General features: G+C 34.6%; 1 protein-coding gene across 1 annotated transcript; it reads right to left on the reverse strand.

Moving 5' to 3' along the window:
* On the reverse strand, nucleotides 1-7,258 carry LOC109180940 (peroxisomal nicotinamide adenine dinucleotide carrier-like). Its single transcript, XM_019330660.1, has 11 exons — nucleotides 7,072-7,258; nucleotides 6,906-6,995; nucleotides 6,723-6,797; nucleotides 5,480-5,610; nucleotides 5,216-5,270; nucleotides 4,555-4,707; nucleotides 1,785-1,853; nucleotides 1,605-1,706; nucleotides 1,136-1,204; nucleotides 725-779; nucleotides 1-462 (listed from the first exon to the last, which is right to left on the reverse strand). Exons 1-11 carry the CDS (start codon nucleotides 7,156-7,158, stop codon nucleotides 278-280), a joined length of 1,071 nt encoding a protein of 356 aa, XP_019186205.1. The 5' UTR covers nucleotides 7,159-7,258; the 3' UTR covers nucleotides 1-277.
* Between the last annotated feature and the right edge of the window lie 7,088 nt (nucleotides 7,259-14,346).

Below are 14,346 nucleotides of genomic sequence, written 5' to 3' on the forward strand. Positions count from 1 at the left end.
TAATCAGATAGAATTATTATTATTTTTCTATGCAAGTCAATCACCATAGAAAATTACAAGACAAGAATCCCACCTTCACACTCAACTCTCTAGCATTTTCCACATTTGTTATGCACATGTAAAAACTAAACAATAAATATCAAAACAGCATTGCTTCCTTTTCCATACACTCTACAGTACAAATATAACTCGCACTATACATATATAAACAAAAATAATAAGAATCACAAGCCATAAGCCCCAACTGTATACAGAAGGGATAGTTGGAAGATACATTTCATCGTATTTGCCTCAACTTTCCGGCTTTGTTAGCTAAAACAGTGTGAGCCTTTACAAGCTCCTCCTTTACCATAAAGAGTACAGACGCTGCAAACACACTCTGCACAATCTTTGTACTCATCCCTTGATAGAAGCTTTTGAGCCCTTCATATCGAATCATCTTTATAATAGCATCCAGAGTACCTGCACAAGTTAATTGTATTTTTATTTTTCTATATATTTATTTTGCTTTTCCGTCTTTATTATAATACGGAGTATACACACACACGAAGAGAAATGAGGGCAATTCAACAGAATAATTTCCTAAGTCCAAATGATTTACAGGCTCAGCATGTACAATCTCACCAATGAAAGCAGCACAATGCCATGTTTGCGAAATGAAACGTTGGTTGAATGCTTAAAGGGAAACTTGTATAAAAGAAGAGAACAAATGATTAAAGAAAACCTGAATATCTTAAAGAGGTATTGCCTCCAATTTCTTGCTTTGCTTGAAGCCTTGACTGCAAGCCAACCCAAAAGAAAAGATGTGAAAATGAGCAGTAGTTCCAAGAAAATAAACTAGGTGCAGAAAGAAAAATGATACAGTTACAGAAGAGTTTCCATGCATTGCAAATTCTTTGCTTGTTAAATCTTATATCATTGATTGAGCTGTAAAGTGGTAAACTATAACATTTTCATGAAGTAGACTTATCAAAATTTATTAAAATACCCAAACAAAATCATTTTTGGGTTTACACTCATGCACGTATAGAAACAGGGAAAAACAGCTATCCAAGCATCACAAAGAAAGAGCATGCCTATACTACTCAATTTCATTGATAAGAACTGTTACGACTGATCTTAGAAAAAACTGTACCTTGACGACTAATAGGGGATATGTTGAGATAGTTGCTCCAAGCTTTGCTAAGGCCCCTAATAAGAAAACCTATGCACAAAGACATGATAACAGCTGAGAGTCAAAAATCTATAAAAGGAGAGTTTATATTAGCAGAAGATATTGCCTGCTAGACATAAGAAGTGACTTCCATTACAAGAATGTTTTTGGTTTCATATATCTTCAAGTTCTAAATGCATCTAAACTTCAAAGTGATTTCAATATTCATGATATGACATCTGACACTTGCTTTTCTTCTTCCATCCGATTACTAGACTGAAAAGAAACTTTGCAGAAACGTGAATTCATCCCGAATGGAGAAAATATATACAAAATAAAAGGAGATTTAAAAATAAAAATAAAGACTCAAAACTATTACTCCCATAGTATTTTTTTTAAAGCAACTGGTGTATTAAGTATAATTAATGTGTAGACATATCATCAGGGGTACCTCTAAAGCAGATACAGTTTCTGTATTGTGCTTGTTGCGTTTAGTCTTTAAATGCTTTAAAGAAGTCTCATAAATCATGAATTGAATTGAAGGATTGGACACCTGCACCTTGAAAATCTCATAAAATTAGCAGCATGGAATTATAACTTAGGCTGATTAAGAAAAGAAGCAGAAATTGACCATGATCAATGCTGGAATTACTCCTTTCCAGAATCCAATGATTCCTGATTCATTATAAACTTCCTGTGCCTAAAAACAATATAAGGCAATTTACACAATTAGCAATTATAGAATAAAGATTAGGTGCAAGAGTTGCTATGTTTCTCATCCATTATGAAGAAATGATAAATTCTCTTGCACTACATTCATTATGCACCTTTTATTTTGATGAAAATACATTACAATTAGATGATGAGCCAAAAAGATGGTAAGGAAACAAAACTATAGATTCTAAGGAGGGATAGTCAAATTAGGAAGTAGGAACAGGAGAAAAGGGAAAAGTATGTGCCCAATTTAGATGAGCTTATTTTCAACTTATTTGTTACTATACTGTTATGTTTTAGTAGTTTGACTACACGTCACGGGTCTATGGCTAATAGAAGAAGAAGATGGTTTACCTATGGGGGCTGATGATAGTCAGAGAGAGGAGAAGTTGGAGGAAGAAACTTCCTTTTGATTTTATTCAATTTCCAACTTACTAAGACAATATAATATTCTCCCTATATATAGGAGTTAAAAGCTTAAGACATAAGGAAACAATATATTCTAAAATATGGTTACTTAAAGTAAAAAGGCAACTACTAATAAACTAGGAAATAAGATAACTAAATTGATTTTAGCAGATTGGCAGCCCAGGATCTGTATTGTATCATATACGCATTTATGCTCTTCTTTTGTTCTGTGTGTGTGTCACTGTATAAGGTTATGCTACCCCCATATGGCCTTTGAAAAGCTGTTTTGAACTTATTTCCATAAGCTCTTTCAAGTAACTTATCAGAATAAACTTAAGACAGCATTTCAAAGGCCAATTAAAATGACAAACCCTTATAAGCTGTTTACCATTTGAAGCTTACTGAAAAGTACTTCTTTAAAAGCACTTATTTTAGGCAGTGTATCAAAACTAGGCCTTAATCAATTAATTTGTTTCACCTTGGAACTTGGAAGTACAGAATTGTTAAGCATAAGGATTGGGTGCTTATACTTCTAGGCCTTCAACTAATTCAATTATTATCTTCAATCCAGTTTTCTGAGTGCATGTCTCTGAATGTTTGCATCTCTCATATTTAAATGTTATTTAGAAGGGAAAATGGCAATTTTTCCCCCTTTGTTATATACTTATAGTACTTTTTCCCCCTAAATTATTTAAGTGGCAGTTTTTCCCCCTGATATATTAAATGGACATATTTACCCTTAAAATAAATATTTCATTTATTTTTCTTCTCCAACAAATTATAACCACGATTTGAAAAAATAAAATACATTAAGTGTTAAATTTAGAATATTTTAAAAATAAAAAAAAATAAAATTTTAAAGGAAAGTTTGAACCAACCGTTCAAATTGGATCCAAAATCGTGAACCGACGGTTCAAAATAAAACTCAAATCGCGATTATATATACTTATATGTGAGAGTCAATATAAATGCGGAAAAAAAACATACACTATTTGCAAATATTATAATTCTAATTTAAGCTATTGCTAGTAGTTGTTCTGATTTGAACCTTCGGTTCACGGTTCAGGATCCATTTTTTCCAGTTCACGATTTTAATAAACGGAAACCCAAATATTGGGTTATTTTATGAATCATAACTGAAATTTTTTAATTTGATTGTTATAGTGTTTGGTTCAGTTCGAACCGAACCGTGGTCATCCCTACGTATAAGCAATAATTTGGTGAAGAAGAGAAATAAATAAAATATTTGTTTTAAGGGTAGAAATGTCCATTTAATATTGTTAGGGGGAAAAACCGCCACTTCTATAATAATTGAGGGGACAAATGTGAATGCATGAATAACTCAGGGGGAAAAAGTGCTATAAGCATATAACACAGGGGGAAAAAGTGCCATTTTCCCTATTTAGAATCATTATTTTGAAAACTTATCAGAAAATTTTTAAAATGGGTCTTCTTCAAAAATGTTATTGTTATTTGGGGATACTTTGGCTTTCAACCCATTACCCTCACAACTCCCTGAAACTCTCTCCTTCTGTAAGGTATTTCCCTTCTTCTACACTTTACAAATCTTCTCCCTTTCCCCCCCTCTCAAGTTCTGCTTCCTTTTTTTTTCTTTTTTTTCTGAGCACTGAAAGTCAACCCTCTATTCTGTTTTCCATTGATTCTGAAAACAATGCTCTGCCTTCTCCTAGTTTTGTTTGTTTGATGGATGCATCCAGACTATTTTCAGAGATTATATGTTAAATCTTCCCCACTACTCTTCTTCCCTTTCTCTCTTCGATCTTCTCTCTGCTACTCTTATATCTGCAGCTTATGTCACCACTAACAGCCCCCTCATTATAGTTTAAGAACCAAATTTCTGCTTTCTCATGTCATGCCTTAATTCCATCATACTTCCTGAACTAGCAACCTTCTGAAATTTACTATTTTACTGCTAAAATGTCAAGGTCCCCTGCATCACAATATCTGGTTGAAATTTAATATCTTGTACATACTCAAACAAACTGCATCCAGACCCCCCAACCCACCCACCCCAAAGGAAGGAAACGCCCATAAATGTATGAAAATTGATATTTTCAGAAATTGAAGGTAGAGACTTCTGAGAAAGTGCCATCTAAGTATCTAACTTAGTCAAGAATTGAAACAAAACTAGAACAACTTTTGAATTCTTCCCCTGTAATGAATCCAGCATATGTACTACTTGAGACAGAAATAGCAATGCTTTAAAATAGCAAAAACTATAAAAAGGGAAAGGAAAAAAAAAAAAAAACAGTACTCACTGCATGGAATGTCCCATAAGGATGTGGTTTTAATGAATCAAGTTCAGCCAGTTTCTCAGGCAAAGAAGACCTTAACAAGTCATTTTCAGAAGCTTCCTTTAACAAGGTTTCCCTTTTTGCCTCGACAATTTTTCTTTCTGCTTGAGTATGGGTCTGAAAATAAATACATTTCGATGAAATCATACATTATGCTTTCAAGTTTTCAAGTGTCTGAATAGTGTCAGTCACAATATCTAATGTTCCAAAACAAAAAGTTATAAGGATTGATAAACCATTCATAAACTATGTGATGCAAAGTATATAATTAAACATGTTATGAATTTAAAAACCAGATTATTACTGCACAGATTTCTGAAAAGAACGCACACTTATCAGGGAGCACTTCCAGAAGTAATATGAGCACATGGACTGTAGGTCAAGTATTACAAAAGAACCAATAGTTCTTTAAGTTTTCTTAAGAAGATAAAGAACATTATCATTAATCATTACAACTTTGCAATAAAAACAAGGAAAAAAATTATTTTCAACAGGTTTAAAATGGTCAGATTGTAGTTATTTTACAAAAAAAAAAACGGTCTAATATTGTAAGGTACAGTATAGAAGATACCCACAAATGCCTAACAAACAAGATATCACACTGAATGAGAGTGTTTACTATTACCTGCATGCGAGTAACAAGAACCCATATAGGGATTGTCAGCAACACATTCAATGACCTGCACTGTATATAACTTTTTTAAGTAAAATAGCCACCAAACTTAAATTATTCTTCACATACTGAACCTTTTCAGCAGAAAACTATAAAAGGCAATAAACACCTTAAGAAATTGTGACTAAATAACAAACAGAAGGGAGCCCTTTAAGCGCTTCCATATAGCCATCCGTAAAAAGCTAATAATTAAGAGAAAAGCTTTCCATTGCATACCCTGCAAGAGCTGCCACGACAAGCCAAGAAAGCATCCCAACAGAACCATCCCCACTACCTTTCTTTTTATTTGCAGCTGCAATAGCAACTGCTTTGTTCTTGAAAACCTGGTAACAGTAGTAGTAGACACCCTGCATTATCACAAAGAGAATATTAGATAGTAAAAGAAATCTCCTGAAACTTGGAAAGAGTAATAAAGAGAAGGCTCAGATACAGTCAGAGAGACAACTAACCCTTATATTACTATGACTAAGACAATAAGTAATTCCATTGTATCATACTTGTTGGGATTTGATTGGTTAGTCCCCATTTTAAGGTTTTTATGTAATATATTATAAGTTTATAACCAAGACATTCACAATAAAATGAGGAGATGGACAAAGGCTATCCCAAGTCCCTTTGCCAAGTCAATGTAGTATGGCAGAACTGTATATCGTCACACTACAAGAAAACAATACTGTATAGATGAGTTAAAATGTTAAATACAATTCAGGAACAAAGCAAACTTATATGCAAATAAAAGAGAAGAACAACTAAAGTTCAGGCACACATGACACATGGAGAAATGCATCTGATACCAATTGCCATGCCAATACCCATATGCAGTTAGATACCTAATTCCACAGCAACGATAAGATTGGTTAAATTTGGCCTGGTTGATAAAAATTAGTCAAAGTCAACCAACCTACCTAGACTCTGAAACGGATTAGAAAGCAAGTTGGAAGAAGGTTGGAGGACATGTTTGGTCAATCTATTTTGTTTGACAATTTGCGTCCCCGATTGATTGTAAAACTTAAAAAGACTAGAGCTTAAAAGATATTAAGAAAGCAATGTAAGCTATAAGGAATCGAGAAGACAAAAAAGTTAAGAATGCATTCTTGGAACAGTTCCTTTCATTAACAGAAGTTGAAAGTCCATCCTAACCAACTTAAACCGTATGGATTTAGAAAGGACATTATGATAGGTTATTCAAACATTTGTAAAAATTACCAAATAACAAGAAGCCCATTCAAACGTAGCTAGTATAACTTTTGAAGGAAAGTTAGTTACAGTTACTGTACACCTAACTGATTATAAATATTAAATACTACTCCCTTATTTCTTTTGCTAATTTATATTTTACATTAGTGTCCAAAGTAACCCAAAAGGAACAAATATTTGGGAATAGTTCAGTCCAATTAGTAGCGGCAATCGAATAGAACTGGAATCAATTTATTGCCGGATAAAAAGTACAAGAAGCGACCTGTGAAGCAGCTGTTCCCAGCAGAGAAGGCATGAGACCGCTATAGAGGCCCCCCAATCCTTCGTTTTGAATTGCCTGAAAATTATCGAGAATGGAATTGGAAATGCGCGCGCAGACTTAGGTAAAACAATATGAGCTAGAGAGCGCTTAATTTTACTCAGATAGGGATGCGGAAAGAAGAACCTGCAAAATTTGAAAAAGCGTACCGCCTCTGGATTGGTGCGAACCGGAATCTCTCTTAGCAACTCTCTCTGTTTGCTGCCGCGTATTCACCTGCAAATGAAAATACAGATAAGATGAACGAAAGAGCGGAGAACGAAGACTTGGCGGCGGCCGAGTAATGAGTTACCGTCTGGAGAGGGTAAGTGATTATCTGCGCGATGATGCCACCGCCGGCGCCCGCCAGTCCATTCACGACGGCGTTCGACTTCGACATATTCTATCTCCAGAATGGCAACTCCAGTGTATGGCCTTGATATTTGCTACTACGTACTATACCACATACTGACGTCTCGGGCAAGGCCGCAGGGACTATTCGTGACCGTTTTGTGCAGTTTTGACTTTCAAGTCTTTAATAACCAATTTTTGTGTTTAAGAGATTGTTGTGATTTCCCATCATTTAAGAACATAATTATTTGCTACAAATATATTTGCTTGCAATCGAAAAAATTAATTAACATATTTTGTATTACCTTAAAATCAAAAGAATTAAGCTAGTTTTTTTTTTTTTTTTTGTAATGGAGTTAGGTTATTAAATTAAGTTTTATATAATTTGGTATACTCATTGTGATTTCTCATTTCATTTTGTCTCCTTCGTCACTAACTTCTAAGTCTCCACTCTCCTCTCCACTGTGCGCATGTCTATTCTGAAGAGGCAGCCCCTTGTACCTAGATTGTGTACTAGACTGTACTAAAAGAGAGTAAGGGTTGATAGTATATTGTCCATTGGATAAAGTCATCTCTCCTTGCATTAAATGATTATTAAATGCAACGTCTTCCTGCCCTTGTTATGCATTCAGCTGCTTACTGCCAACCACCTCTTTGCCCATGCTACTTACCCTCTCACTGGACTCCATAAGACAACTAGAAGTTTCCTTAAACTGGAAATTCTGTACGACTAGAGGGTCTGTATTGGTGAAAGTGGTTTGTGTTACGTCTTCTTTTGTGTCTTTCCTAGGAGGCTCTGAAAGTAACCATCGTTGACCAAACGCTGGTGGAGCTCTCCGGTCGGTAGCTCTCAACTATAGACCAAATGGTCTTTCAGCTTCAATTGTCAAATGTTCGAAAATCTTGTGGCAGAATCTGATCTCTTTGCATGGCTTATCACTCCACACATGAAGCATAATGTAAGGAGTCTCTCGTATTTAAACTCGACCAATCGCACCTCGTTGTTCGGTGGCTTGATCTTCATACGCCTCTATAATGCATGTCTCTGTCACTGTCGATGATGCCCTTATATTCTCGAATGACTGTATATTCTACAAGATAGCCTAGAAGCATACATCTCTAGTTCTACTAGAAACATTTGGCGCCAATACAATGTCTTAGCTGTGACACTACTATAGAAAACGGTTTTAACGTCGGTTAAAATACCCCATTTAACGTCGGTTATCTTTCGACGTCGTAAGTAAATGATACGACGTCGGTTGAACAACCGACGTCGTATGTAATATACGGCTTCGGCTTTTACCTAAAAGCCGAAGCCGTATATATATATATATATATATATTTAAAAAATAATAATAAATATATACGGCTTCGGCTTTTACCTAAAAGCCGAAGCCGTATATATTTATTATTTTTTAAAAAAATAATAATTAACCTACGGCGTCGGTTTTTAGGTAAAAACCGACGCCGTATGTTCTTTTTTTTTATTTTTTATATGCGTTTTATGTTTTCTACCCCACCTGTATCAATTTTCAAACCCTGCGCAGCTAGCAATTTAACATTCAGCATTCAACATCAACTAATTTATTAAACTAATTCAAGCTACTAAACATAAAACTAATATAAGTACCACAATTCAACAAAACTACTAAACATTAAGCCAATAAACATAAACTAATTTTAAACGTAAAGTATCAAACTATTAAACATGAAACTAATATAAAGAACACAATTCATTAAGCTAATTCAAGCTACTAAACATAAAACTAATATAAGTACTACAATTCAACAAAACTACTAAACATTAAGCCAATAAACATAAACTAATTTTAAACGTAAAGTATCAACTAAGAAGCGTTTTATTAACCCATTCATCAATAAGAAGCTTAGACCATTTGTCTCTAACTTCATCAATCTCTTTTTTGTTGTAGGGCAATCTTCCTTGTCTTTCCAAAGCCTACAAAGTTCAAAAGAAATAAAATTAATAAATAAGCAAGTATTTTTAAACATTTGAAGCCAAAAGATATATTAAGAAATTACTTGCCTTATCCATTCCTTTGCTTAGATTGTTGGAAACAATTTCCAACATGAACTTCATCACATAATAACCACATTCGGTGGTTCCCTTTTGTATAGCACACTACATTGAATTACAATAAAAATAAAATAAATTAATAAAAAAAAACAATAAGTTTGCATGTTTTACAAAGTGAATGAAGTACTTACCGAACATATAGTCCATTTTGGTGAACGATTTTGTTTCTTTCCACTCATCATGTTTGTTGCAGTCATACACCTATTAATATAAGACATAGAATATATATAAATACATGGCATCACTAGTTTAATGATAACTATTAATTAATTATATAAATTTACATACGTTTCCATTATATGTTTAATGTCTTCACGCGGCTCATGACCAAGTGAATCAAACCAAAAAATTTCATTTAGTCGAGGACAAATCGCCATCAACATCCAATGCTCACTACAAATAAATAATTTATTAGTTTTAAGTGAATATAATATATAATAAAAATATATTATATATAAGTACTTTTATTTAAAACGTAATTAATACTTACTTGAGAACATATGGGGCTAAGTATACCAATTTCTTCCCCGACTGCATGGTGGCATTTATATATGATTTCCTGTCTTCCATATTATTCATTTGTGGTTGAATCCAATATGGATCTAGGAAGCCATACGTGTCTTTTGATGCCAACTCAAAACTAATGTAAATACCCCTATTCACAAACACAACCAATTATATATAGATTACCAACTATATAAATATAAAACTATTATGAATAAATAATACTAAAGAACTTATTACCTCATAAAGAACTGAATTAGAGAAACATCGATGGTCTCCATATTTAAGAAACACATTATCTCATCACTTAGAAGGTGCAAGTCATAGTCAATGTTGCCCATAATACCACGAGCCACATGGACCACAAGAGGGTGTTCAAAACGGTGAGCTATTGAAAAGGCCTTTTTGCATCCATCAGTCAAAGAATCATCATCAGGTATAGTCAATGTATTATACACTTAGCTTGTTCACTTAAATTATTTGATAAGTTATATACTTGAAAAGGCAAATTATGGACCAAGATTCACCTAGCATGGTGGGCCTTGGTCCAAAACAACATCATTTTATATTAAGTATCAACTAGTGCAATATATTCAATATATAACATCATCATGTATTATACACTTAGCTTGTTCACTTAAATTATTTGATAAGTTATATACTTGAAAAGGCAAATTATGGACCAAGATTCACCTAGCATGGTGGGCCTTGGTCCAAAACAACATCATTTTATATTAAGTACAACTAGTGCAATATATTCAATATATAACATCATCATGTATTATACACTTAGCTTTTTCACTTAAATTATTTGATAAGTTATATACTTGAAAAGGCAAATTATGGACCAAGATTCACCTAGCATGGTGGGCCTTGGTCCAAAACAACATCATTTTATATTAAGTATCAACTAGTGCAATATATTCAATATATAACATCATCATGTATTATACACTTAGCTTGTTCACTTAAATTATTTGATAAGTTATATACTTGAAAAGGCAAATTATGGACCAAGATTCACCTAGCATGGTGGGCCTTGGTCCAAAACAACATCATTTTATATACACAATAATAATATTTCAAGATATACACAATAATATATAAACAAAATTTCATAAAATTCCACATATACACACAACAATTCATAATTGACCCACTAACTTATAAAATTAAATATATACACAATTATTCCTAAAATTTCGAAAATATACACAATAATAATATATAAAATTCAAAATTCAAAAAATATATATACATAACCATTTTTAATTTATAATATATATATATATATATATATATATATATATATATATACACGTACGTACCTTGCGACGACGTTGTTGGGCGACCGGCGACGACGTTGGGCGACGACGAGGACGGCGGCTTAGGGCGACGGCGAGCGAGGCCGAGGCCGAAGACGACGGCACTGTTGCGAGCGAGGCCGAGGACGACGTCGACGTGCGGAGAGCGAGGCCGACGACAGTGGACGACGGCTTAGGCGGCGGTGGAGAGCATCAGTGGCGTAGGGCGTTCGGCGGCGGTGGCGTACGGCGTTTGGAGCAGTGAGCTGAGGAGTGAGCTGGAGCTAGGGCGTTTGGAGCAATGTTGAGCAGTGAGCTGGAGCTAGCTAGGGCGTTTGGAGTAGTATGTACCTCGCTTCATAATTTTTTTTTTAATTTATGTATACGGCGTCGGCGTTATACGACGCCGACGCCGTATACCATTTAAATATATTTTTTTTTAATTATAGTAGATACGGCATCGGAGATTAATTCTCCGACGCCGTATCTACTATTTATTTTTTATTTTTTTTAAAAAAATTCGAGTATACGGCGTCGGCGATATACGTCGCCGACGCCGTATACCATTTTAATTTTTTTTAATTATACGATACGGCGTCGGAGATTTAACTCCGACGCCGTATCTCCTATTTATTATTATTATTATTTTTTTAATTTGAGTATACGGCGTCGGCGTTATACGTCGCCGACGCCGTATACCATTTTTTTTTTAATTATTAGAGATACGGCGTCGGAGATTAATTCTCCGACGCCGTATCTACTATTTTTTTTTTTTTTTAATTCAAGTATACGGCGTCGGGATATACGTCGCCGACGCCGTATACCATATATATATATATATATATATATATATATATATATATATATATATATATTATTTGAGATACGGCGTCGGCAACGTATAACGCCGACGTCGTATCTCGTATTTATTTTTTATTTATTTTTTATTTAATATACGGCATCGGTCATACCAAATAACCGACGTCATATGTATTTTTTTAAAAAATAAAAAATAATTTTAAATATTTAACGTCGGATTTTCAAAAAACCGACGTTATAATGTAGACGTTAAATCCGTTTTCTGTAGTAGTGTGAAGATCGACATATGGAAGGAAGGAGAATGAGGAGGAGCAAAAGAGGACAAAGCAATCAAACTCTTTTGCCCTCGCGGACACGCTGCTTTTCCAACACCATTTCTCGTTGGTAAGCAGTGTAGTTGTGGTCTTCATGCACTGGTTGAACATGTATTTATTCTTGAAAAGTTAAATTTGCGTGAATGATATGTAATATTTACAAGCAATAATGTGAAGAGAGCGAGAGATAGATTTTTTAATAGTGGTCCGACCAACTCAACATACTATATTATTCTCCTTGAAATGATTAGGGATGATTGCACAAGTCCTTTAGTACAATAAGGACGTTCAAGCTTTGAACACAAAACCAGCTTTGAACTCCACAAGTTTTTCAACTCAACTGAATTTACTATGCTTTTTTCTACTTCTACCGAGTAGAGATACAAATGTGTTGAAGAAAAAGATTCTTCAATCTCCAACTAAGAGCTTGGCTTGGTTGAATATGAATGTGAGCTTTCTTCACAGCACAAGTCTCTTGAATCTGGATATGAACTTTAAGCTTTTCTCTCTCACTGGCCATGTTTGATTGTTCACATTTTCACGCTTTGAATACTTATAAATTTTTTACTGAACCAACACTTTCTCAGGCGTTTTGGAAATGTGTTCGTTGGAGAGAAACTCATTTCAAACGTCTATTAGTAAGTGTGTAAAGACCTGCGGGTAATCCAGATGTTAGGTAGTATTGTCAGACTTTCCAGCAGTTAAAGACTTATTTTTTGCTGAACATCTTTTTTTGTTTTACACAAAATGTTTGGGCTTTTAAGAAAAAAATCTTTCTTGGGATGTGAACCTAGAACTCACATTGCCTTGGTCACATTCTACCATAAAAGCATTAGTGTTTTAAGGTTCCGAACTGTTGGCTCATATAATGTCTTGAGTAGTTTTTTTCGAATGGAAATTATCCGAAATAATTTGCTGACTTAGAATACTGATAGATTCAGTTAAGCACCGACTTAGTAATGATAGATCATGGAGCGAACATCAGAGAAAAAATAAACAAACACACAGAACGAACACTCACAATGTTTACCCAGTTCGATACAGTGTGTATCTACGTCTGGGGGACGATCACATAGGCGTCCAATCCACTAAGTCATAATCCAATGTACAAAGGTAGATATACAATAATCTTACCCAAGTGCCCCACACAAGGTACATACCCATTCTACACAGGTTTAGTGGATTGTTGAAGATGGAGAGCCATGCATACAGAAGTCCAATGAAATCCCTTCACTTGGAGAGCCAGCTCTGATGCAGTCCACTTCAGTGACACTCTATAATGTTGTTCCCACAACAGTGTGATCTTAGTGTCCTTTCGTTTAAGCAGCAGTAACTCTTCTCAAGTTCATTATCTTAATCACCATGAACAAGTTGTATTGAGAAGGTGTATAACAATCAAAGATCTAGACTCATCAAGCTGATATGGAGTGTTTCTTCTTCTTATTTTGGCGTAACCCTAGTTCCCTTAAAGAACTGGTACTTATAGATCCTTCTATAAACACTCTCCATAAAAGATCTTTGATTGTAGAAGGTAGGACTATAAAAGAGGAATGTAATCTCAGCAGATTAGGTCCATTACCTTCTTTGAAGATACGCTGATCGTCTTTCCATACTGAGCTGATAATACCGCGTAAGACTCTTAAGGAAACAGCTTCACTAAATCAGATCTTCAGTGTCAGTTCTTCTGTCGTTGCTTCTGCTTGATCAGTAAACTGTAGATCCAACCGGACAGACTCTAAACCTATCTTAGTATGCCATAATAATATTGCCAATTATAATATGGGGTTTTTGAACATAAAAACACTAACATGTTACTATTCGAGTTAACATTTCAAACCTTGACACTCTACAACCTCTCGGATACGAATGGTTGACCTTACCCTTCGTTCCACATTTTACTTCAAAAGGTAGACCCTTCCACCATTCGACCATTGCAACCTTTCGCTATTGCAATTATACTCTTTGAATCTTCTTATCGGACTCTTCAAGTCTTCAACTCTTCGAGGTCTTCATTTTCAAGCTATTCGAAAGGTAACCATTCGAATTACTATTCGAAATTTTATATTGTCGTAGGGTTTCATAGCCCACAACAATTATATGATAAGAGACTCATTGACTTAGGCGGGACTACTCGACATAACCCGCCTATAATAAGTTTTTTTGCCTGAGGTCAAAGCAAGATGTCTCCTCTATACGTAAAA

Source organism: Ipomoea nil, unplaced genomic scaffold (genome assembly GCF_001879475.1).
Source record: "Ipomoea nil cultivar Tokyo-kokei standard unplaced genomic scaffold, Asagao_1.1 scaffold1043, whole genome shotgun sequence".
Classification (NCBI taxonomy): domain Eukaryota; kingdom Viridiplantae; phylum Streptophyta; class Magnoliopsida; order Solanales; family Convolvulaceae; genus Ipomoea; species Ipomoea nil.

Bases quoted from the DNA above. Each gene is read 5' to 3' on its own strand.
- LOC109180940 (XM_019330660.1), bottom strand. From the start codon at position 7,158: ATGTCGAAGTCGAACGCCGTCGTGAATGGACTGGCGGGCGCCGGCGGT. The intron at 780-1,135 runs GTACAGTTTTTT...GTTGGCTTGCAG, and splicing joins ATCCCCTATTAGTCGTCAAG to TCAAGGCTTCAAGCAAAGCA. The intron at 463-724 runs GTTTTCTTTAAT...TAACTTGTGCAG, and splicing joins TACCTCTTTAAGATATTCAG to GTACTCTGGATGCTATTATA.